The sequence below is a fragment of the Hemiscyllium ocellatum genome, chromosome 19 (genome assembly GCF_020745735.1).
Source record: "Hemiscyllium ocellatum isolate sHemOce1 chromosome 19, sHemOce1.pat.X.cur, whole genome shotgun sequence".
Taxonomy (NCBI): Eukaryota; Metazoa; Chordata; class Chondrichthyes; order Orectolobiformes; family Hemiscylliidae; genus Hemiscyllium; species Hemiscyllium ocellatum.
The window spans coordinates 64,782,565-64,804,916 of NC_083419.1; the positions used below are offsets into that span (position 1 = coordinate 64,782,565).

The 22,352-nt window shown below is 42.8% G+C and overlaps 1 protein-coding gene across 1 annotated transcript in view; it reads right to left on the reverse strand.

Moving 5' to 3' along the window:
• The window catches only part of large1 (LARGE xylosyl- and glucuronyltransferase 1), a 527,618-nt gene that overhangs the window by 137,156 nt on the left and 368,110 nt on the right, over positions 1-22,352 (reverse strand). Inside the window, exon 7 of the mRNA XM_060840013.1 lies at positions 19,335-19,506. Within this exon, the coding sequence (XP_060695996.1) occupies positions 19,335-19,506 (172 nt within the window). The remainder of the gene's footprint in view (positions 1-19,334; positions 19,507-22,352) is intronic.

Below are 22,352 nucleotides of genomic sequence, written 5' to 3' on the forward strand. Positions count from 1 at the left end.
ATCACTTTAAAGATACAATATTTTGAACAGCTCTGTTAAACCTCTCCTTAACTTTGTCTGCTGTCAGAACAGTCTCCAGACTCCATGACACTGCAATCCCTCATCCTTCGCAGTAAATCTGCTCCACACTCTCTTTCAGCCTTCTTAAGTATAGGGCTCAGAATTGAACACAATACTTCAGTGAGCCCGAGCTGTGATTTATGGACTTTGAGACTGACATCCCTGCTCTTGTACTAGAATCCTTTATTTTTGAAGCCAAACATCTCATACACTTGTAAAGCAACCTTTCCAATTTGCCCAGGCATTCTGTGAAAGATTTGTGGATTTGAACTCCCGAATCTCTTTGTTCTTGTGCCCACTTTACAATTGTACCATTTCATTTCTATTGCCAAATGGGATTGAAGCATCCAGCTCAGTATTCACAGAATGCGTTGGACAAATTATGTACATATCCTTTACTACGCTAGATGAAATGTAGTGCAGTGGACTGCAAGCCAGTAGCACAGTCGGGTAAGGTGGTCACTCCAACAACAGTGGGGAAATTGGGAAGGGTAAATTTGAAAGAGCTCTAGAAGCCTGCTCATCAGCAAATCAACAAAACCAACAGGTGATGGAAATCTCAAATATAAACTACATATTCAGAACAACAGACAACAAGCCAGAGACTTGTATCACCAAACAAAGGGCAACGAATCATCCAAGTATTCCTGAGTATTTCCAAGCATGTTCTATTAAGATTTAAGATTTCCACCAAACTGCTGTATTTTGATGGTTTATCATGATCAACCTTTGTTCTGGTCGCAATTTGAGTGATGCGTTCATTTCTGGTCCCCCAGACTCCAGAAAGACGTTCCCACAGTGCCAGCAATAACGGGCTATTCAGCTCATCTCATTGCTCAGCAAGTGGAGCTGGAGGCATCGAACTGGTCTTCCAGCTCAGAACCCATCCCTCACGTCAAATGAAGTTTATTTCTGATCAGCTGACAAAGCACTGCTGAGGGAATTCCTCCGCTCAGGAGATCTGTGCACCTCTGCTGTGAGTGATAGAGGTCACAGAATGACTGTAGCAAAGGTGCACTGGGTTGACACCTTGATTAGAAACATGGCGTGAGGAGATGAACAAAGGTTCATGGCTCATTTTGATGAGGTCAGCAGAATAAACTTATTGCCGTGCACTGGAAAGTGAGTGAACTAGAGGAGGATAAGTTTACCATTAATGAACGGATGCGAGCTGAAAAAAAGATGTCCCTTTAATATGGAGAAGGGTGCCACTGTACAAATGACCTGGAGAGAAACACTGACAGATTAATGGGAATATAAGAACATTAAGAATTGCTGGACTAAAATAAAAGGTCAAAATCCACCCAGCTGTTGTTTAATTCAGTGATAATAGTGTTGTTATATAAATATGGTTGCAATCTCAACCCATAACAGCTTTCATAAAAGGAGTCGATAATTCTTTGCAGAAGTCACAAGAATGAACCACTAAGGGGAATGGGTAGCTGAAATACCACTGTACTTCTGGCTTCAATCTAGGAAGGTGTTCTGCTCTTTACACCAGAGTGACATGCTATCTGCACAGCAATGGTACCTATGTGCCATACAAAGGGTTAACCACAGAACTGGCCACTCGACAACTGCACACAGAGCCACTGGTTAATGCAACAGCACATTTAACACACCGAATTACCCAGAGCCCTCTTGCAGCAATCATTGGATTGATGTGACACCATTAAACAACACATCTTTGCTAATGTTTGGTGTATAATAGAAATTCCAGCCATCAAATTAACCTGTCAAATCATCAAATTTACAGCCAGTTAACCTGTTGCAGGGACTTGCACGTAAACTTATTAAATACAAAACAGAGAGCAACTGGAGATTTATAACTCCATCCTTTCAAGAGGAAACAGCTCCATTTTCCTATTTCATTGAAAACAAATTGGTCATTCTGGAAGCTTTTCCAACATTTTAACCTCCTACCAGAGTACCACAAGGCTCATGTGTACACAACAGCCTTACACAGACTGTAAAGCAGCCTTGCATGGACTGTAGTGCTGTCCTACATGCACTCTAATGCTGTTGCACACAGACTGTAATGGTATCTCACATATGCAATGACACTGCTTCCTAAGGCCTTTATCATTGCCTGACACAGACAATTTCTTGTTAAGGATTGTAATGTTATCTCAAACGTTACACAGCAGACTGTAATGGTCTCTCACACAGACACTAACACTATTTCTGGTGGGCTAACTGCCTCACGTGAACTGGAACATGTAACATAGCTTCATTTTGCATTGTATCTAGCTGCATTCAATTCTTCACCAACTTACTTTCAGGGATAAGGCATGGAAGGAAAGAATGGTTGCCTGATGGTGAAGGTTGGAGATGAATTTAAATAAAACAATAAACTAAAATCCTAGTGGCCATCATGAGCATACATAGAGTATAATTATCCTCCAATGTTCCCAGAATCCGAACCAGAATCTGGTATAAAATCTACAAGAAAGGCAATCTGTTCAATACCTAAGCTGCAAGATCATAATTCAACAGTTTAGAAAAACAGACAATCATTCCACGGACAAATATATCTTGGAGCTGAACAGATTTAATAAAAGATGGACACAATTTAATTCAGGGACCCATGCATTATGACTAGCATTTACGTTGCTGAATTATGAGAAGAGGTCTTATTTTATCCCTTTACTAGTCTTCGGCTCTCAGAAAGGGAGACCCTTTTATATCAGGTGTCTGCTGCCTTAAAAGAATTCTTGAAAAAACAGTTTACCCTTTACCGCCTTCATTGAACAACTGGTACATTCCACATTGACGCAAAGGACTGAAATAATTTGGAACAGTCAGATAATGGACACAGCCAGCAATGTGATAAAAGCAATAAAGGGAGGAAAAAATAGGAGATGAGCACCCTTATCAGATGAGGCTATTACAATAAAAGGCAAAAGCTGAATCAAAAACATTGAACAAATCAAGGCAGGAAAAAATTACTGCAGGTGCTGGAATCTGTACTTAAAATAACAAATGCTGGATATCACAGCGGGTTAGACAGTATCCATGGAGAGGGAGCAAGCTAATGCTTTGAGTCAAGATGGCTTTTCATCAGAGCTATCTCGATTCAAAATGTAAGCTTGCTCTCTCTCCATGGATGCTGCCTGGCCTGCTGTGATCTCTAGCATTTTTTTGTTTCCTGAACAAATTAATCCCAGGACTGACTGAGGAACAGTTAACAGATGTCAGTGTAGACCAGAGGGCCAGTCTCTGTGCGGTAGGACTCCATGACTCTATGCTACTTGAAATTTTATTATGTGCTAAACTGGCCAAAGCAAATGGACAGGGTCTATAAAATAATACATTCTGAGGCAGAAGATGGAATAATGATGAATCTGAACAAATTACACTGACCATAAGAGTTTTAGTCCTGTGACGGCTGTGTTAGTTGTGAGCTCCTTTAACAATGCAGTTGCAGATAGCGTTAGCCCGTTAACATAGAGTCACAGAGTCACACAGCACGGAAACAGACCCTTCGGTCCAACTCATTCATGTTGATTGTGTTCCCAAACTAAACTAGCCCCACCTGCTTGCATTTGGTCCAAATCTCTTCAAACATTTTTAATTCATGTACTGATCTAAATGTCTTAAATGCTGTAACTGTACTTGCACCCACAACTTCCTCTGGAAGTTCATTCCACACATGAACACCTCTGTGTAAAAAAGTTTCTCCTCATGTCTTTTTTAAATATTTCTCCTCTCACCTTAAAAATATGCCCCCCTAATCTTGAACTCCCCTACCCTAGGGAAAAGGTACCTGCCATTCACCTCACCTATATCCATTATGATTTTATTAATAGAGATGGGGGCAGATTGGGTATGATGTTATCTTGACTCTGTAAATCGTGGTAATGGGTGTGACGTTAAGAAATAGCAAATTACATTTGCTTTCAACTGGCCAATGCCAACAGGACATTGGATCTGTGGCAGGTGGTGAGGAAATCCTGTTGAGGGAAAAGTCTACTTGACCTCATCTTGTGTTGTCTTATCAGATGCCACTTGGGTGAATTTGTTCAAATGAGAGCTGGACCTTCGTAGGACCAACATAAGTGGCCCAACAAGTCTGTCCTGACAAAAAAAACACTACAACTTACAATAGTTCTCATATTAGGCTCATAGCCTTGAATATTATGACCTTGTTCCAGCTGGGGCAGACAGTGCCTTTTATAATAGATGAAGGTTACTGAAATATACTATTTCTGCAGTGATCAGCTGATCTAGTTACAACAACCCAACTAGGTCGGAGAAGAATTTCCTAGTTTTATTGCCCTTACATCCAAAGATATGGAGAGAAATGAGCAGAAAGATTGTAGAGGGATTGGCAGTGCATTTTTTAGCCTGCCCTAGACCAGGGAATTGCAAATATGCACCCTTTTTCCAAAAAAAAGTGTTCAGGGATAATCTTAGCAATTACAAACCAGTAAACTGACAGGGTTAACTGTAGAAGCAATATTACACGACAAACTTAATAGTCACATGGACAAATACGAGTTAATAAGGGAGAGACAGCATGGATTTCTTAACGGAACATCAGTTTACCTAACCTGCTGGGGTTCTTTGAAGAGTTAGCAGAGAGGGGTTGATGACAGCAAAGCTGTTTATTTGGGATTCAAAAAGGCAAAACAACAGATGGGCAATATTATAGAGCTGGATGTGTACTGAAAAGCTGATTGAGGTCAGATATGGCACTAAGATTGTTAGTCTGGTTCAGCCCTTGATTGTTTGAGACAGGACTGTGTCTGAGGCAAGGAAATGGGAGCTGGGGAATGGGGCAGTTGCCTTGCTGATGTCTGCTTGGAGAGTGGATAATAGGACAGAGTGCAGAGTTCAGGTCAGAGATCCCATTAAGAGTTAACCTTGGCAAGATGGAGTTGGCTCTGACCACTGCCATTTGTTGTCTAAATTCTAAAAGAGAGTTGGCAGGAAACTGATGTCCAGAAGCTATTTGGTAAGTACATCCTGCACATTTAGCACTAGCACTAATCTGCAATCCACTCTTAACGATTCCAGGAAGCTGAATTGTAGAACCAGCCCTGATCCTTGAATTAGGACATGCTTGTCCAGAACAGACCACGACAAAGTAATGAGCAGTCCAATTCGGTCTACTTCATGATTCTTCTGTAGTTCGTCTTTGGAATTTTCATGTTCATCTGCAGCTGTCAATTTGTCAATCCACATTCTCTTCATCTCAACCTACTCTATCTCATTTTTTCCCCCATTGCACCAACACTATAGATCTCCTTGCCTCCTTCAGTGCTCCCTCCTTGCTATAACCTTTATGCTTAAAATAGGACGGAAAGTGAAATCATTTCTCTGCATACCAACCTTGGCGGTGTTGGCCATCATCCAGGTTTTTCAATTCGAAGGAGCAGAAATTGAAATGTTCTGTGTGCTTCGGCTAGAAACATGAATGTCGGCCAAGTTTGCCTTCTCGAAACTAAGGCTCCAATAATAATCAAAGTATTCTGAGGCGGCAATAACTGAGGTTAGCTGAGGCCACAAATGGCACTTGTATGTTGCCGAGGCAACACAAACAAGTGACTCACCAGAGAGGCTAGCTGTGCCTTCAGGTGTGTCGATAGTTAATGTTATACGGGTGAACTAAATGTCGACCTTGTCATTCCTCCCAGCTCAGCACAGGAATTGTTCTTTTGGTACACAGAGAATAAGAATGTGCTGCCATTGACCTAAAATATGCCAACCTTGTCCTAATTATACTCACACTTGCAGGATGGATCCCGACAGATGAAAATGATAAATGCTAATCTTGCTATTTTTGGTTTCTGAGCAAAGAGCTAATTATTCAGTGCTTGGAATAGACTCTTTTTGTTCCTCTCGCCCATTTTCTCAAGTCTAATTGCGCTCCTGGGGCCACAGCCTTGCCCCGTCGTCACAACATCCCTCTCCCCACTCAACCGCCCATCCTCAAGTTCAGATTTGGAGAGCTGTAATGAGTTGGTGGCTATTTGATTTTGTTGAGGCAACATCAGTGCGCCCTGTTCCTCAGCTGTCTGTCCACTGCCAAAGGTCAGCTGGTGATTGGTATAGGAGCTCTGGCTTCACTCTGTCCTTGCTGAAATCGCTCAGTTAAGGAGTGCCAAAGATTTACTTGTGCTTCTTCATCTTCTCTGGCACGTGTTCCTAGCCACGTTTGTTTATTTGTTCCTAGCTGGGGTTTGCTGTACAAAGAGGCAACATTCAGAGAAATTGCATCCATTTCTGTCGGATAAGTCGAAGCGACCTTTAGCCTCCTGAAGCAGCTGTCTAACAAAGGCAGGTTCAGAGGTTATTGAGCATGTGCAAGAAACAGCAAGATACTGTAATGGGGAAAATGTATTGCTGGTGTCTGTAAGGAAAAGATCAAATGGCTTACCCTTCAACCAAACCTATCCTGGTCCAGTTTAGAATCTGTCAAAACCATTCAACTGAAAAATCCAATCTCACAGTCTTCCAGTTGACAACCAATAGCCAGAGCTGCTTGACTGCTGACAAACAGAGCAATTCTCATTTTACAAAGCAAACCCCAGCCTCTGTATGTTGGAGCTGCCTTCAGAGCAGTGTGGGTTAATAGACTTCTTAAAACAATCACTACCAGCACTAACCTTGTCATACATAATTGCTGTCAGCGCGTTTCTTAGAGGCTACATCAATCTAGCTGTCATATACTATGTACAGCATGCTCCTGAATGTAGATGATATCTCACTGACCTCATACAGCACCCTCCACACTAAACCCTTAATGCTCTACATACCATGGTCAGCACTACAGAGCAGAAGATAAACTTCCCTCTGTTAAGAGTAGAACTCACACTCACAAGACGAAGGGCGTGTGCAATTTTCCATTTTAGTTTCTAAGTGTGTGACGAGAAAGTAGTGATTAACACACTTGCCCTCCCAAACCCTTCTCCATTACAGCTCTCAGGATCACCTACCAATCAGTTTGTGAAGATCTGACCAGTGAGCCAGGGGAGGCCGGGAGTATCGCAGCCTATCACAAGCTGCGACACTGACCTGTCAGCCAATCAGAGGCCTATCTCAGCCAATCACTGGCCTTGACACTGACCTGCCAGCCTATCAGAGGCCTATCTTAGCCAATCACAGGTCTCCACACAGACCTGCGAGCCAATCAGAGGTCTATCACAGGCCTTGACACTGACCTGTCAGCCAAACTACTGGCAGTTTCTGGGGCCTAAATTCTGACGGTCAAAGGCCACTCCTTAGGAGATCAAGTGGTAAGAAAATCAGTCTTTTATTCTCCTCTTTTTGGGGTTGGGGGGTATTATCAAAGGCAACTCTTCTCTTAAGGGCAAACTTGCCCAATTATTACCCCTTCTTACTCGCTTGTGAAATTGGATTGTGGAGGGAAAGCAGCACTTTTTAAAAGCAGATAATCCGATACTCAGCATATGTGCTGTGACACAGCTGCTGCAGGTGAGCTGGAGCCGAGGACTGTGGGAAAATTGTGATTCGGCTGGCAGCAAGTAGATGATTGGTCTGTCTACTGGTGACCAGTTACTGATGACAAATGCATGCTGTCTTCCAACAACTGTGTGATTGGTTCCCAGGTTGCTGAACAGCATAAGGCTAAGATCAAGATGGGGTGGAGCGGTCAGAGCTCCACCAGCTCTCTGTTCTCTGCCAAAAAAAAAACATTTTCAGCCTGAAGAAAACCAATTAATTTTTCCTTCAATGGTTGCTCTAAGCTTTAATTGATAAATCAGAAATATTTTTATAATTTTGAACCAGTCACCCTGAGCCTTCTGTAAACAAGTGAGAGAATCCAGAGATGTAAGATCAAGAAGCAGAGTTCTGATCAGCACTAGAATCATCTCAGCAGATCACTAAATTGCTATCCAGATTCCCTCCTCCCAGTTCTCAGAAGGATATTATCAAGCTGAAGAGGATTCAGATGGAATTTAACAGGATATGTACAGTATGCTCCTGAATGTAGATGATATCGCACTGCCCTCATACAGCACCCTCCACACTAACCCCTCAATGCCTTACATACCATGGCTAGCACCACAGAGCGGAAGATAAACTTCCCTCTGTTACGAGTAGAATTCACACTCACAAGACTAAGGGTGTGTGCAATTTTCCATTTTAGTTTCTAAGTGTGTGACGAGAAAGTAGTGATTAACACACTTGATCTCCCAAACCCTTCTCCATTAAACTCTCAGGATCACCTACCAATCGATTTGTGAAGATCTGACCAATGAGCCGGGGGTGGGCGGGTAGTATCTCAGCCTATCACAGGCCTTGACACTGACCTGCCAGCCAATCAGTGGCCTATCCCTTGCTCGGTATGGAAGGCTTGAATTATAAAGAAAGACTGGAGAGGCCAGGACTTCTTTCACTGGAGCGAAGGAGGTTAAGAGATGACCTGACAGAAGTTTATAAAATAGCAGGGTATAGATCGGGTTAATGGTAGCTGTCTTTTCCCTCAGATGGAGGATTTTAAGACTAAGGGGGAAAATTTTTAAGGTGAGAGAAGAGAGAGTTAAAAAAGATGTTTGGCAAATCTTTTACACAGAGAGTAGTTTGCATGTGGAATGAACTTCTGGACGAAATGGTGGATGTGGGTACAATTACAATGTATAAAAGATATTTGGATAAGTACATGAAAGGAATGATTTGGAGCGATATGGGCCAGGTGCAGGTAAATTTAGTTTGAGATTATTTTTGACATGGACTAGTTGGATCGTGCTGTATAACTCTATGACCAATGTTTTTATTACAGTCTGTAACTGCATGGAGATAGGAAGTTCATAAGGTTACAGTTTAACTAGTAGGGTTACATGCTGATGGTTTGTAACGGATTACCTATAGCTAGAATCTGCTTATTTCTAATAAATAATAAATTCTTGAGAAGTTCAGAAACCTGGTCTGTGTTTCCCTGGTTTAAATGTCAGGTTAGTTCAGGAAACTTGTACCTTTTAAAACATTTATAACTCTGGGAATAGCAAGTCTTGATCTCCAGTACATGACCCCAATGAGGTGAAAAGATTTATATGACAGGACTGATTTCTCAACCTACTGTTTGGGTGCCTGTCAAATGGGCATTTTGGGCATTTTAAACCACTTACAGAAGTGATAATTCACTTAAGTGAAGCATCTGCTTTCCCGTGATTAGTTCAAGAACTTTCAATGCATTGAACATTTCTTTTTGTGTCATGTGTTTTTTGATAGTGCTGACCTCAATAGACACAACTTTACAGCTACTAAGGTCTGACCATAAGGAATGCTGAGTAAGTTGGCATAGGGGAGAGATTAGTCTTGTATGGTGGGCAGGGGCGTGGGTTTGCATCAGGGCTACATTGGTCCATGGAGATTAACGTTAAGCAGAGGTTGGTATGGTGGGATTAGAGGCCACGGGGGAGAGGTAGAGTGGCATTGTGCAACATTGGCACATGGCGGGGTTGTGAAGGCTGGATAGAGAAACCTCATGCACACCACCTCCACAGCAAGAAGCTTTAGTTTTTGTTCTGAGTAGAATCATGTTGCGTCCCGAGGAGCCAAAATCTGATCTTCCAGGCTACTCCTTCCCAGGATGGGTTTGCAGGGCTGGGAAACATCCCACCCCTGCATCTCTATCATGGGAATGAAAAAGCGGGACGTACGTGGCTTGCTTACGTTGTCTTTCTTTGTTCAGTCTGAAATAAAGCCTTGCTTACACCATGGAATGAGCACTGATCACTTCCATGGGTCGCTGTCCAGTCCAACCATGCATTGAAAGCACTGAGACATTCCTGTTCCATTTATTATTTTTTCACTCAGGGGCTGGGTCAGTATTTATTACACATCCCTAGTTGCCCCAGAGAAGGTGGTGGTGAGCTGCCTTCTTGAGCTGCTGCAGTCCATGTGCTGTAAGTAGACCCACAATGCTCTTAGGGAGGACATTCAATGGAGAATAAAACACCTTCACCTTCAAAATGGATCTTAGCTCCAAAATCAGATTGGTGCTACATATTCCATGGTATCTCTATATTGAGGATCAGCCGTAATCTGATTTTTGAGTGATGAGCAATTTATGCTAAATGAGGGACAGCCATGTGTGCAAGTGATTTTGTTTCTTCAGACTGGATTCTTGGAGATCTGTAGGAATGGCAGAGGTAGGCCTGATGTTTGCAACAAGTTCACAGGTGGGTTTGTACTCTAGGAGTTCTTTAAGAGTCCACCATAACCCACCTTCCAGGTTCAATAGGTATGAGAAACAACAAGCTTTTTAGAATGGAGTAGGTGTTAAGACCGGGGAATTATTCCAACTCAGATTCATAACCAAATCAGGGCAGATCACTAAAGCAAGATGTGACAGCTCTGTACAGGGTACAAAGAGGACCAAATAGACTGGTCTTACTGGTGAAAGAAGGGAGTGTTTCATCTGGACTGGCATTTCAGTCAAAACTGAGGGTGTGCTTGCACTGTCAGAGTTGCCATCTTTCCATTGAGCCATTACAGCTCTCGTCTGTCTTGCCAGTCGTCTTTCTCAAAGCTGCTTGTGATCTTCATACTTGCTGCTGTGTTTGTCTACATTAATGACAATCACTACAATCCAAAATCACCTTCCTGGCTGTCTCAGTTTGGGACGTCTCATAGGCAGGTAACACACTGCACAAATGTAAACTCCTTCTTCTTAATGTGGAGGTGCTGGTGTTGGACTGGGATGTACAAAATTAAAAGTTGCACAACACCAGGTTATAGTCCAACAGGTTTATTGACAACCATCTGATGAAGGAGCAGTGCTCTGAAAGCTAGTGCTTCCAAATAAACCTGTTGCACTATAACCTAGTGTTGTGTGATTTTTAACTTTGTCTTTCCTGTTAGATAGTGTTGGTCAAATTTTTATTTAAAAAGGAGATGGCGGCGGGGGGGGGGGGGGGGGGGCGAGATTCAGCTACATTTGTATTAAATAAAACTCAGATCATTAATCAAGTGTATTAAAACCACTGGAGTCATAAATGTAAATCAATGGAACTGAAATTTGAGGCATAAATGCAGGATATAAAAATTCTCATGGAAAGTTAAGTATTTTGGATAATCTTATAAACAAGAAAATGTAAAGAATATAAAGTGGGTACGGCAAGGAGAGAATGTGTTCAGGATGTAGTGAAATGCCCTAACTGGTAAGTAATGCTTGAGAGGGATGGGTCTCAATTGGGTGAGGGGCCTTCTCTCCAGTTAAGAGTGAATAATTTATTTCAGTTTTTCCAGGGACTATTTAGAGCCATGTTTGAGTGAAACTGTATGAGACTTAACAGAACATCAGTAAACGTCTTCAGACTGAACGAAGGATAAACCACTTCTCTTGGTATCATTACCCTCAGGGATACAACTGAGCTAGGCCGAATCAAAAGATATGCCACAGCTATTTCCACCTGGTTTCCCTCAACAGGCTTCTCCATGAAGGCACATTGTATTCTTTCTCAGCACAGAGTTGGCATCACTAGGTTGGTGACCATTTTTCACCACTCGATGAAACACCAGCACTGCATTTCTCTAGGGATCACCGGGCTACGTATCGGAAAGCATCCTCCCTTCTTCAAAGGTCAACCACACCTATCTCTCATGAAGCTTACAGCAAGGCATCAACTACAGGAAGATGCTAAGAGTGATATTCACAATCCAGTATAGTCTCACTGATGAATAAAGGGAGACTGTTATTGGAATGGGCTATAATAAATATGTAACTTTATAAGTTGTAAAGGGCGTACCTCACTCTAAACAAGCTATGGAACCATTAAGAAGGGCACAGAAAGAGGCTATTTAGTTCATAACATCAATACTCACTTTGACATTCACTCTAGTATTGTGGTGTTATCCATTTTGTAAAAGCTCTCTTTCAAATACTTATTAATTCTCTTCCTAAACATTGTGACTAAACTCTTCCTGAACAGTTCTGCCCCAAAAGCTCATGATAAATTAGACACCATTTTTTCCTTAATTCAAAATGAGCATTTCGACATCAATGACAAGGCCAACATTTCTTGCCCATTGCCAGCAGTCACAGACCAGTATCGATGGCAGACCATCCTGTTCTGGGAAGTTGAATGTTGCGCCTGGTCATTTCAGAGTGAGACTGGAGTCACACAGGTTAGAGTGGACCAATTTGTTACTGAACCAATTAGGGCTTTAGGCCAATTTACCTTTTACTGGCATCTCCTTTTTTAAAACAAAAATATCCTGAATGCAACTTCTTAAAATGCCATGGAGAGGGGTGAGGTCTTGTTTTCCTGATTGCTAATCCAACAAAGAATAGTATAGCACAGAAAGAAACCCGTTGGCCCACCAACTCTGTGCCACAACATGATGCCTTTCTAAACTAGAAACCTTTTGCCTCTAAGCAGTCCCTGCCTGTTCATGTATCTGTTCAGATGTCTCTTAAACATGGCTGTTGTATCTGCCTCCATTAACTCCTCTGGCAATGCATTTCCAGGCACTTATGATCCTCTGTGCAAAAGACCTGCCACTCACATCTCCTTTAAATTTAACCATGTTTACTTTAAACCTATGTCCTCTAGTAATTAGATTAGATTACTTAGTGTGGGAAACAAGTCCACACCGACCCACCGAAGTGCAACCCACCCAGACCCATTCCCCTACATTTACCCCTTCATCTAACACTACAGGCAATTTAGCATGGCCAATTCACCTGACCTGCACATTTTTGGACTGTGGGAGGAAACCAGAGCACCCGGCAGACACAGGGAGAATGTGCAAACTCCACACAGACAGTCGCCTTAGGCGGGAATTGAACCCGGGTCTCTAGCACTGTGAGGCAGCAGTGCTAACCACTATGCCACCATGCTGCCTATTGACATTACTAACCTGGAGAAAAAATAGTCTCTGACTATCCATGCCTCTCGTAATTTTGTAAACTTCTATCAGGTTACCCCTCATCTTTTGATGTTCAAGGGAAAACAAAGCAAGTTTGTCCAATCTCTCCTCAAAGCTATTACCATCCAAATCGGGCAACATCCTGGTAAACAATTTCTGGTTTCCCCCATTCAAAGCCTCCTATGGTATGATGACCAGAACTGTACACAATATGTCAAATGTGGCCTAACTTCAGTTCTACACAGCTGCAACATGACTTGCCAATTTTTACACTCTATTCTCTGACCAATGAAGGCAAAGCATGCCATATGCCTTCTTGACCACCTATATTATTACTTTCAGGGAACTGTGGATCTCTCTATATGTTGACGCTACGAAGAGTTCTGCCATTTACTATACACTTCCCTCCTGACTTAGATCTTCCAAAATGCATTGCCTCTCATTTGTTCAGATTAAACTCCATCTACCATTTCTCCACCTAAGTCTTCAGCCTATGTATATCTTGCTGCAACCTCTAGCAATCCTATCTTAAGCTCTAACAATCTTTATGGCATCCACAAACTTACTAATCAGACCAGCTACATCCTCCTCCAAATCATTTATGTATGTTTACAAACACAGGAGTTCCATCACTGACCCCTGTGGAATACCATTGTCACAGATCTCCAGTCAGAAAACCACCCTTTTACCGCTACTTTCTTGTTTTCTATGACTCAGCCAGATCTGTATCCATCTTAATAGCTCTCTGCAGATCCCATGTGACCTCACCTTTTGGCTCAGTCTGCTACGAGGAACCTTGTCAAATGCCTTGCTAGAGTCAATGCATGCAACATTCACCATCTTGCCCTCAATCATCTTTGTCACTTCTTCAAAAAAAACTCATCAAGTTCGTGAGACATGACCTTCCCCACACAAAGCCTATTGTTAATAAGTCCGTATTTTTCCAAATGTAAGTAAATCCTATCCCTAAGAATCTGCTCTAATAATTTCCAATAATTTACTGACACAGGGTTCAGCATGTAATTTGCTTGATTATCCCTGTTGCCTTTCTTAAACAAAGGAACAACGTTGGCCATTCCCCAGTCCTCTGGGATCTCTCCTGTGACTAAAGTGGGCACAAAGATTTTGCATAAGGCTCCACCAATTTTCCTCACCTGCCTGCCCTCCCTCAGCATTCTGGGATAATCCCATCAGTCCTGGGGACCCCTCCACCTTTTGGTTTTCAAAACATCCAACGCCTCCTTTATTATACTGACATGCCCTCGAATATCAACAGATCTCTCGAGACTGAACCATCCACCATGTCCTTTGTGAACATCAATAATTTTTGACAAAAATAACCACTGCACTGCTGTATTATTATAAGAGTGAATTTAAAAAAAATCTTATAAAGCATTTTGGAAGATCTGATGATTGTGTAATGCCTCACAATTAGAGTGCATTATACCTTTAAGAGACATGTTTATGATATCATCATTGTATCATAGAATGTTACTGGAGGGTATAAAGATCTCAGACTCCATCTTAATGGGGACCACTTGAAGCATGGCATACTACTGTTTGTAACCAAATTGTTTAGCATTAGCCCTGACACTGAAGTGACTGTGATTATAACACATGCAGATCCCAGGAGCTGTAATAAAACTCTATTGAATTTTTTAGTACTGTATTACACAGATCTAGCTTTTACGTTACAGGAGCTAACGTAGGAAATGCCCATCAGACCCCAAATACCTTGCTGGTGGCAAAATCCCACATCATAAAAGATGTTACAGAAATGCAAGTCTTTTACTCATTTATATCTACAGCATTTTTTGTGATATCTTTCAATTTCTAAGGTACGAACCCTGTGACCTTTCTACCCTGAACCTTCCCAATACAGAAAGAGGTTAACTTTACATAGAACCAGTGGAGTACATGAGAGCATTCAGCCCATCAAGCCTATACTTGCTCTTTTGCTGAGCAATCCAATTAGACTGTATGAGTGAGTCTATCTAAATGCTGGACTTAATAGTTTCCTAATTTTCTTTTCTTTCCTGAGAATTTGTTCTCACGAATCTGTACCTATCTATCTAAAATGGCACGGTAGTGGCGATTTGTAAACTTTTCACTGTACACATTTGAGTACACGTGACAATAAAACTAATTCAGTTCAGTTCAAATACATGGCTCTATCAAACATTCATCCAATTCCAATTTTTGAAGGCACTGTCGGTTTTGTTTTCCACCACCTTGCTTTCATGTAGCTTATTATAAATTCAAAACACGTATTTAGATAAAAAATAGCTTTCTCTCCTCATGTCACCACTGGTTCTTTTATCAATCGATTTAAATCTGTGTCCTCTGATTATCAAGCCCAGAGCCGTCGAAAATGGTTTCTTTTTATTTACTCTGTTTATTCTCCACGATTGTAAACATGTCCATCCGAATGATTCTTTAACTTCTCTGCTCTGGGGAGAATAATTCCAGCATCTCCAATCTCTTCATATTCCTGAGCATTACACGTAGTTAAGTCCCAACAAACAGCTTCCTTACACGTGGTCGGCATTTGTCGCTCAGTGTTTCAAATCACCTGGGAAGCTTCAGTCAACAATCAATTATCACTTTACCTACTGGATTGTGCTTCTTTAGGGGTTACCGACATTACAAATCGTTGGGAACCCATAAGATTGTTCAATTTTTTTGTAAAGTGAAAGGCAGTAAAAGGATAGATGGTTCATAAAATTTAATTGTAACTGGGTTAGAAGGTACTGGTTTAATCTAAATGGCTCCATCACTGAGATCGCTGTGTTCTTCCGACACTCTGCATCCCTCTCCCATGGTCTGCTCTACTACATCTTTGTTCAGCTTTGTCCCTGAGCTCAAGAATTCTCTTCTCAAAGCACTCCACTTTTCTACCCTCCCTGTAAAAACTTAGGAAACCCGACTGGAAAGGAACATCGTTTATTGTTCAACACTAGGTCTGCTTTAGTACTTTTTTTCATATCTGGAAGTGTTGTTACACGGCTGATTTTTTTTTTAATGCTCATCACCAAATCGCTGTGATGTTCCTTTTTCACCTCTTCACCACCACCAGTAAATCACCCACATCTCAAAGTGAATAAAAGTGGAGGTGTCGAGTGGAATTTCGAGGGTTGTGTTTGCAAGTTGAACTATTCCTGAAGCTCTCTTTTGAGAGTCAATTATTTCACTTGATTGTCGTTGAATGAATAGAGCAAACTGAGACCATAACAACACACAGACAGGGACTTGGACCGTGGACCGTCAGACTCCAAATCTGATGCTGTTCTCCCAGACTCCCCCAAACTGTCATGAGCAGGTGGGATTTGAACCTGAGTCAGCATGCTTAGAGGTAAGGACACTACCACTGCAACACAAGAGCCCTAGGTCTGCTTTGAAAAGTCAGGCTTAGCCTAATCTGGAGGCATCAACCAAGCTATAGTTCCGCCGAGATTACTCCCCTCATCATTTAGAATATTCCAGAAACCCACTTGTTAGCTTCCTCATGCTAATTTTGAATACCTGGACAGTCAGCTCAGCCAGACCGTTTGAGAATGGGTGGTCAAGTGCCGGGTGGGAGTGCCTTCTCCCATGTGTCCTCACAAAGGTCCAAAATTCCCTACTGGGAACTGGGATCCCACTCTCTGTTATAGGGACCTTGGGTATACTTTGTGTCTGAAAGGATTGGTGGAGTTTTTCTATGGTGTTGTAAAGGGTAGTGGTGACCATTCAGTGTACATTGATCCATTTTGAATGGCATTGATAATGACTGAGTACAGACGGCTGTAAATGGCCCTGTGAAATCTGTTTGTACTCACACCCAGGGTCTCCCCCTCATTGGGTACAATGAAGCTGCTGAGGCTTTCTGGTTTTCCTGGCAAGGTTTGCACCCCTTAGCCAGGTTTTCAATATCTCTGTCTATGTCAGGCCGCCAAACATAGCTCCTGGTGAGCACTTTCATTTTAGAAATTTCTGGGTAGCCGTGGTGCAATTTTTGAAGAACTGTTTGCCGGCCTGGATATGGGACAACTACCCGGGCTCCCCACAGGACAATGCCATCTTCTCTGCTCAACCTTTGTGATATAGGGTCCACCATTTCGGTATGGCATGGGTTCGCCATCGTAGGGTCCTATTGGGTCCAAGCCGAGATTGGCTTGGCAGATTCTGGTAGAGCGTTTATAATGTTCAAAGTCACGATAATGTCATCCACCATTGGAGATGAAGGTAGGCTGCTGAGGACATCCACACTGGCTACACATCTCCCTGGCCTTTGTGCCGAGGTAAATTCATAAACACCAACATTGGATCTGAACTGATGTGACAGGAAGAATCGCCCTGCCTTCCTCCATAGGAGGAGACATTGCAAGTTACAATGTGTTGTCTCAGGGGGGTGGAAGGGGCTAACATATTTGTTGTCAGTGGTTGTTGTTTGACATTTGCAATAGCTTTCTCTTATGACATTTACCATGACCATTTCTGATATTTTGTTTTAGCAGGACATGGAAGATGCCAGCAAGTTGGGTTTGAGTTTCCCAGAGGAATTGATGAAATGGAGAAAAGACCTCAACTCTGTTGTGTTCCTTGGCATTACAGCGCTTTTATTTTGACTTCCACCTTCCCTTTGATAGGGTGTAATCTGTCCATGAAAACCCTTTCTCCAAGTTATGGTACTTCATTTATCTGGAACATAACATTTCTCGTTTTTAGCCAGACACCATTTGCAGAAAAACGCTCCAAAACCTCCTCCAAACATTCTACATGTTCCTTTACAGTAGCTCTTGAAGTTAAAGCAGCATCCATTCTGGGCACCCCTTGGAGGATATTCTCCATCACCCGTTCAAAGATGGCAGAAGCCAATGACACCACAAAAGGCGAGTAAGTGTAATGCTATAGGCCTTTGCGAATATTTATTGTGATGTACTTCCTGGATGACACCTCAAGCTGCAGATGAAGGTAGATATGGCTCAGTTCCAATTTGGAAATATGTGACCCCCAGCTAGCTTACCATACACGCCTTCTATGCTTGGTACCGGGTATCTGTCTTAGCAAGAAGCTTCATTGACTGTCGACTTACAGTCCCCCATAGAGATGGACTCAGTTGTTAGGTTTTAAAACAGGGACTACTGGCCATGGCCCATTCAGCAAATTGTACTGGGTATATGATGACTCCCAATTCCACAATTCGGGGTCTACTTTGACATGTATGGCATCGCGGACTGGCAGTGCCTTGAAGTATTTAGATCAGGCCTCTGGTTCTACAAAGGTCTTAGCCATGCTGCCTTTTATGTTCCATGGCTCTCCTGGAACACTTCAGAACGACTTCATATAGATCGCCAGAACATACTTTAAAGATCTTTTAACAAGCCAGGTAGCAAGTCCCTTCCCCAGAGGTTGGGACCTGGCCATTGTACCACCAATAAGAGCAATTGAACTGTCGGTTGCCATGGCATAACTGGGGTGACAACAGTCCCAGTGATACGTAAGGGCTCCCCAGTGTGTGTGGCCCTTGGTGTCTCACAGGTGTAAATGCAACACGCCCCATCGGAGTTTCCTGAAGGCTCCTCCCCAACAATCTACCTGTACCTACCTCCATGTCTTGCCAATGGTCATTTACCTGGAGTTTTATCTTGAATGAGGCCCCTTTGGGAATAGTGAAGTAATTTCGTCATATCCAATCCTAGTCCTCTGACTGATTTCTTTGCAAAGCCCTGCCTTGAGGTGGTTTCCCCTTTCGGTCTGGGCGGGATGCACTTTGCATGCTTCAACAGCCTCATCTGGGGTCAGCTGCCGCATTGAAGTGCTTACTCCTCACTGTACTGTGGAGAACACTCTCCTTCCAGTTCTGGAACCTTGCAGCCTCTGACTCCCAATTGCCAATCCCCAGCATCAAACAGGAGCTGTGAGTTTTATTTGCTGGGGACCTGGCTCTGTGATATGGGGTTAGCCTATGTTTGAGGACAGGGTCATCTATGGATCTCTCAAACTCCCAAGCCACTGTCTGCCTGGGAGGGGGCCAGTTCTATGGCTTTCTCAAGGTCCACATATAGTTGAGTCAGTGGCTTCCTTTGGTTTGCAATATTATGAATTCCAAAAACTAAGCGATCACTAAACATTTCCCAAAGTGTTGAGCCGTACTCACAATGTTCCACCAATTTCTGCAGTCTCAAAAATTCAGAAACTGGTTCCCCAGGAAGTCTATTTGCTGTGTTAAACCTGTAATACTACAAAATAAGAGAAAGTTGGGGGTCGTGCAGTCTACGATCATGTCTATCACCTCAGCGAACAGATCGTGAAGTGTAGTACTCCCTTCATTCCCTCTGCGGTGAAATGCAAGACCTTCCCACCCGTGTCTGTAAAACAAACTGGCTTACAACTTTGCAAAGTGGGGGAGCAGTGAAAGGAGACACATGTGCCCATGGTTACACACTAACCTTTGAACTTGTGGAGCACAGCCCAAAGCTCGGCAATGTCTGTCGCAAAGGTGATATCTGTATCAAGGACAATGACCCGTTCCAAGGAAGCAGGCAGAGTCTTGGTGAGAACCAGTTTCATTAGGCCGTATATCCCTGAGTAATGCTTGTTTGGAATCCATGATACCTCTGGCTGGAAGATAAATTCAAACCAGTTTAAATTAGAGTTGATTTTAAACTGGCATCAATGATTGACGTCAACAGTTCTATCGACAATTTTATTGGCACAGTGTTTAGAAGGAGTGCATTCATTGGGTGAAGACATTAATCAACTTGTTCCAACACTTCTACAGCAGGTAAGACTTGAACCCCAGCCTCCTGGATAGAGGTAGGAATGCACTGCGTGACCCACATATTCATTATTTTTAATCAACCTGTCCAGCAACGATGATACCAGACCCGTAATTTGCATCATAAAGCCTCTGGGATTCCTGGACTGATACAATCTAAAGTGCTGACTCAACCTAAAGCACGACTACTGTGGAAGCTACTTCAATACATTGTGCTGTAAGAGGGGATGGGAGCAGGTTCAGATGGAGTACAACAACTTTACAAGCATTGCTGAGCTGAAGAGCAGTTTTTGTAAGGTTTAACCATGTTCCACATACCAAGTCTCCTACTTCTCAAGAGTTCAGAAAGGATTTACAAGGATGTTGCCAGGGTTGGAGGATTTGAGCCAAGGGGAGAGGTTAAATAGGCTGGGGCTGTTTTCCCTGGAGCGTCAGAGGCTGAGGGGTGACCTTATGGAGACTTTTAAAATCATGAGGGGCATGGATAGGATAAATAGACAAAGTCTCTTCCCTAGGTGGGGGAGTCCAGAACTAGAGGGCGTAGGTTTAGGGTGAGAGGGGAAAGATATAAAAGAGACCTAAAGGGCAACTTTTTCACACAGAGGGTGGTACGTGTATGGAATGAGCTGCCAGAGGAAGTGGTGGAGGCTGGTACAATTACGACATTTAAGAGACATCTGGATAGGTATATGAATAGGAAGGGTTTGGAGGGATATGGGCCGGGTGCTGGCAGGTGGGACTAGATTGGTTTGGGATACCTAGTCGGCATGGATGAGTTGGACTAAAAGGTCTTTTTCCGTGCTGTTCATCTCTATGAGTCTACATTGATCTATAAATTTGCTGATCTAGTCATCTGGAAACTCATTAATGATATTGCCTTGTCAGGGATGCACAGATCCCAGCAAGGAAGTGGGACTGACTGTAAAATATTAGCCTCTCTGAGATTTGACATGCCTCCACATTATATTCCTTGCCCTGCAAGAGTACTGTGTCCAATTCTGGTCTCCCTGTTACAGGAAGGATATTATTAAGCTGGAAAAAGTTCAAAAAAGACTTACCAGGATGTTGCTGGGAATGGAGGGTGGGACTTATAAGGAGAGGCTGGGACTTCTTATCACGAGGGTGGGAGGCTGAGGGGGTGACCTTGTAGAAGATTATAAAATCATGAGGGGTATAAATAAGGTGAATGGCAGGTGTCTTTTCTCTAGTGTAGGGGATCTTTAGATCATAATGGGGCATATTTTTAAATTGAGAGGAGAATAATTTAAAAAAAACACGAGGAACAATTTTATTTTTACACAGAGTGGTTCGTGTGGAATGAACTTCCACAGGAAGTGGTGGATGCAGGTACAGTTAGGACATTTAAAAGATATTTGCATAAGTTCATGAATAGCAAACGTTTGGAGGGATATAGGCCAATCGCAGGTAGGTGGGACGAGTTTAGTTTGGGACTGTGGTTGGCATGGACTGGTTGGACCAAAGGGTCTGTTTCCGCGCTGTATGACCCCATGACTCTAAGTTGACAGAGCATTTTTCAGACTCCAGTAATCGCAGTATCCTTACTGCAACACAAGTACAGTACTGAGTTGCTTAGTCCTCTCTATTCCCCTGTCTGGCCTTTCCTGTGACAACAGCTTCCATACTCGTGCTGAACGGACAACTGCAGATACAGATCTGCATACCCACGCTTGGTATCAGCATTCCAAAAACGGCTATTCATAATCAAACTGCAGAATGACGTTTGCACATCGAAGCAACAGTAGGCCATTCAGCCCCTTGAGCCAGCTCCACCATTCAGTGAGATCACAGCTGATCTCTTACCTCACTCCACCTTAGTTCCAACATCCTGAAATAACTGCTTGCGAAAAATTCGATCAATCTCGGTTTTAACATTTTCAGTTGATCCCTTGCTGAAGCTGGGGAAGGGAGTTCCATATTTCCATTGAACTTTGTGTTTAGAACTATGTTGTGATATCCTTCAATGGTCTTTGATCATTTTTAAAGATTCTCCTTCGACCTGGCCTCTCCCATTAGCACAATCATTTCTTTATTGAGCCTATTAATTATTTCAATCGTTTGGATAATCACTGCTTTATCCATTCCCAAGAGAATATAAGTTAAGCTCCCTGAGTTAGCTCTCTCCGAGATAGTCACTGAAGGTCCACTGGGCTCAAGGCTCTTATGCCATGGTGCTACCTCTGAGCCAGGATTCCCACGTTCAAGTCCAGATGCTCCAGGGGTATAACAGAACAGGTTGATACAAAAATGACTACAAGCTAAATCCATCGGCAAGATCTTGACAGTATAATTCCATTGCATACCCTCTAAGGCAGATATACCTTTCCTAAATCATCGAATAAAATCCCCTGCAGTGTGGAAGCAAGTCATTCTGACCTTAAGTCTACACTGACCCGCTGAAGAGTATCCTATCCAGGTGCATGCCTCTACCCTATCCCTCTAACCCTGCATTTCTCACAGCTATTTCACCTAGCCTGTACCTCCCTGGACACTATGAGGCAATTTAGCATGGCCAATCTACCTAACTTCACATCATTGGACTGAGGGAGGAAAGCAGAGCACCCAGAGGAAACCCATGCAGACATGGGGAGAATGTGCAAACTCCACACAGACAGTCGCCCGAGGGTGGAATCGAATATGGGTCCCTGGAGCTGTGAGGCAGCTGTGCTAA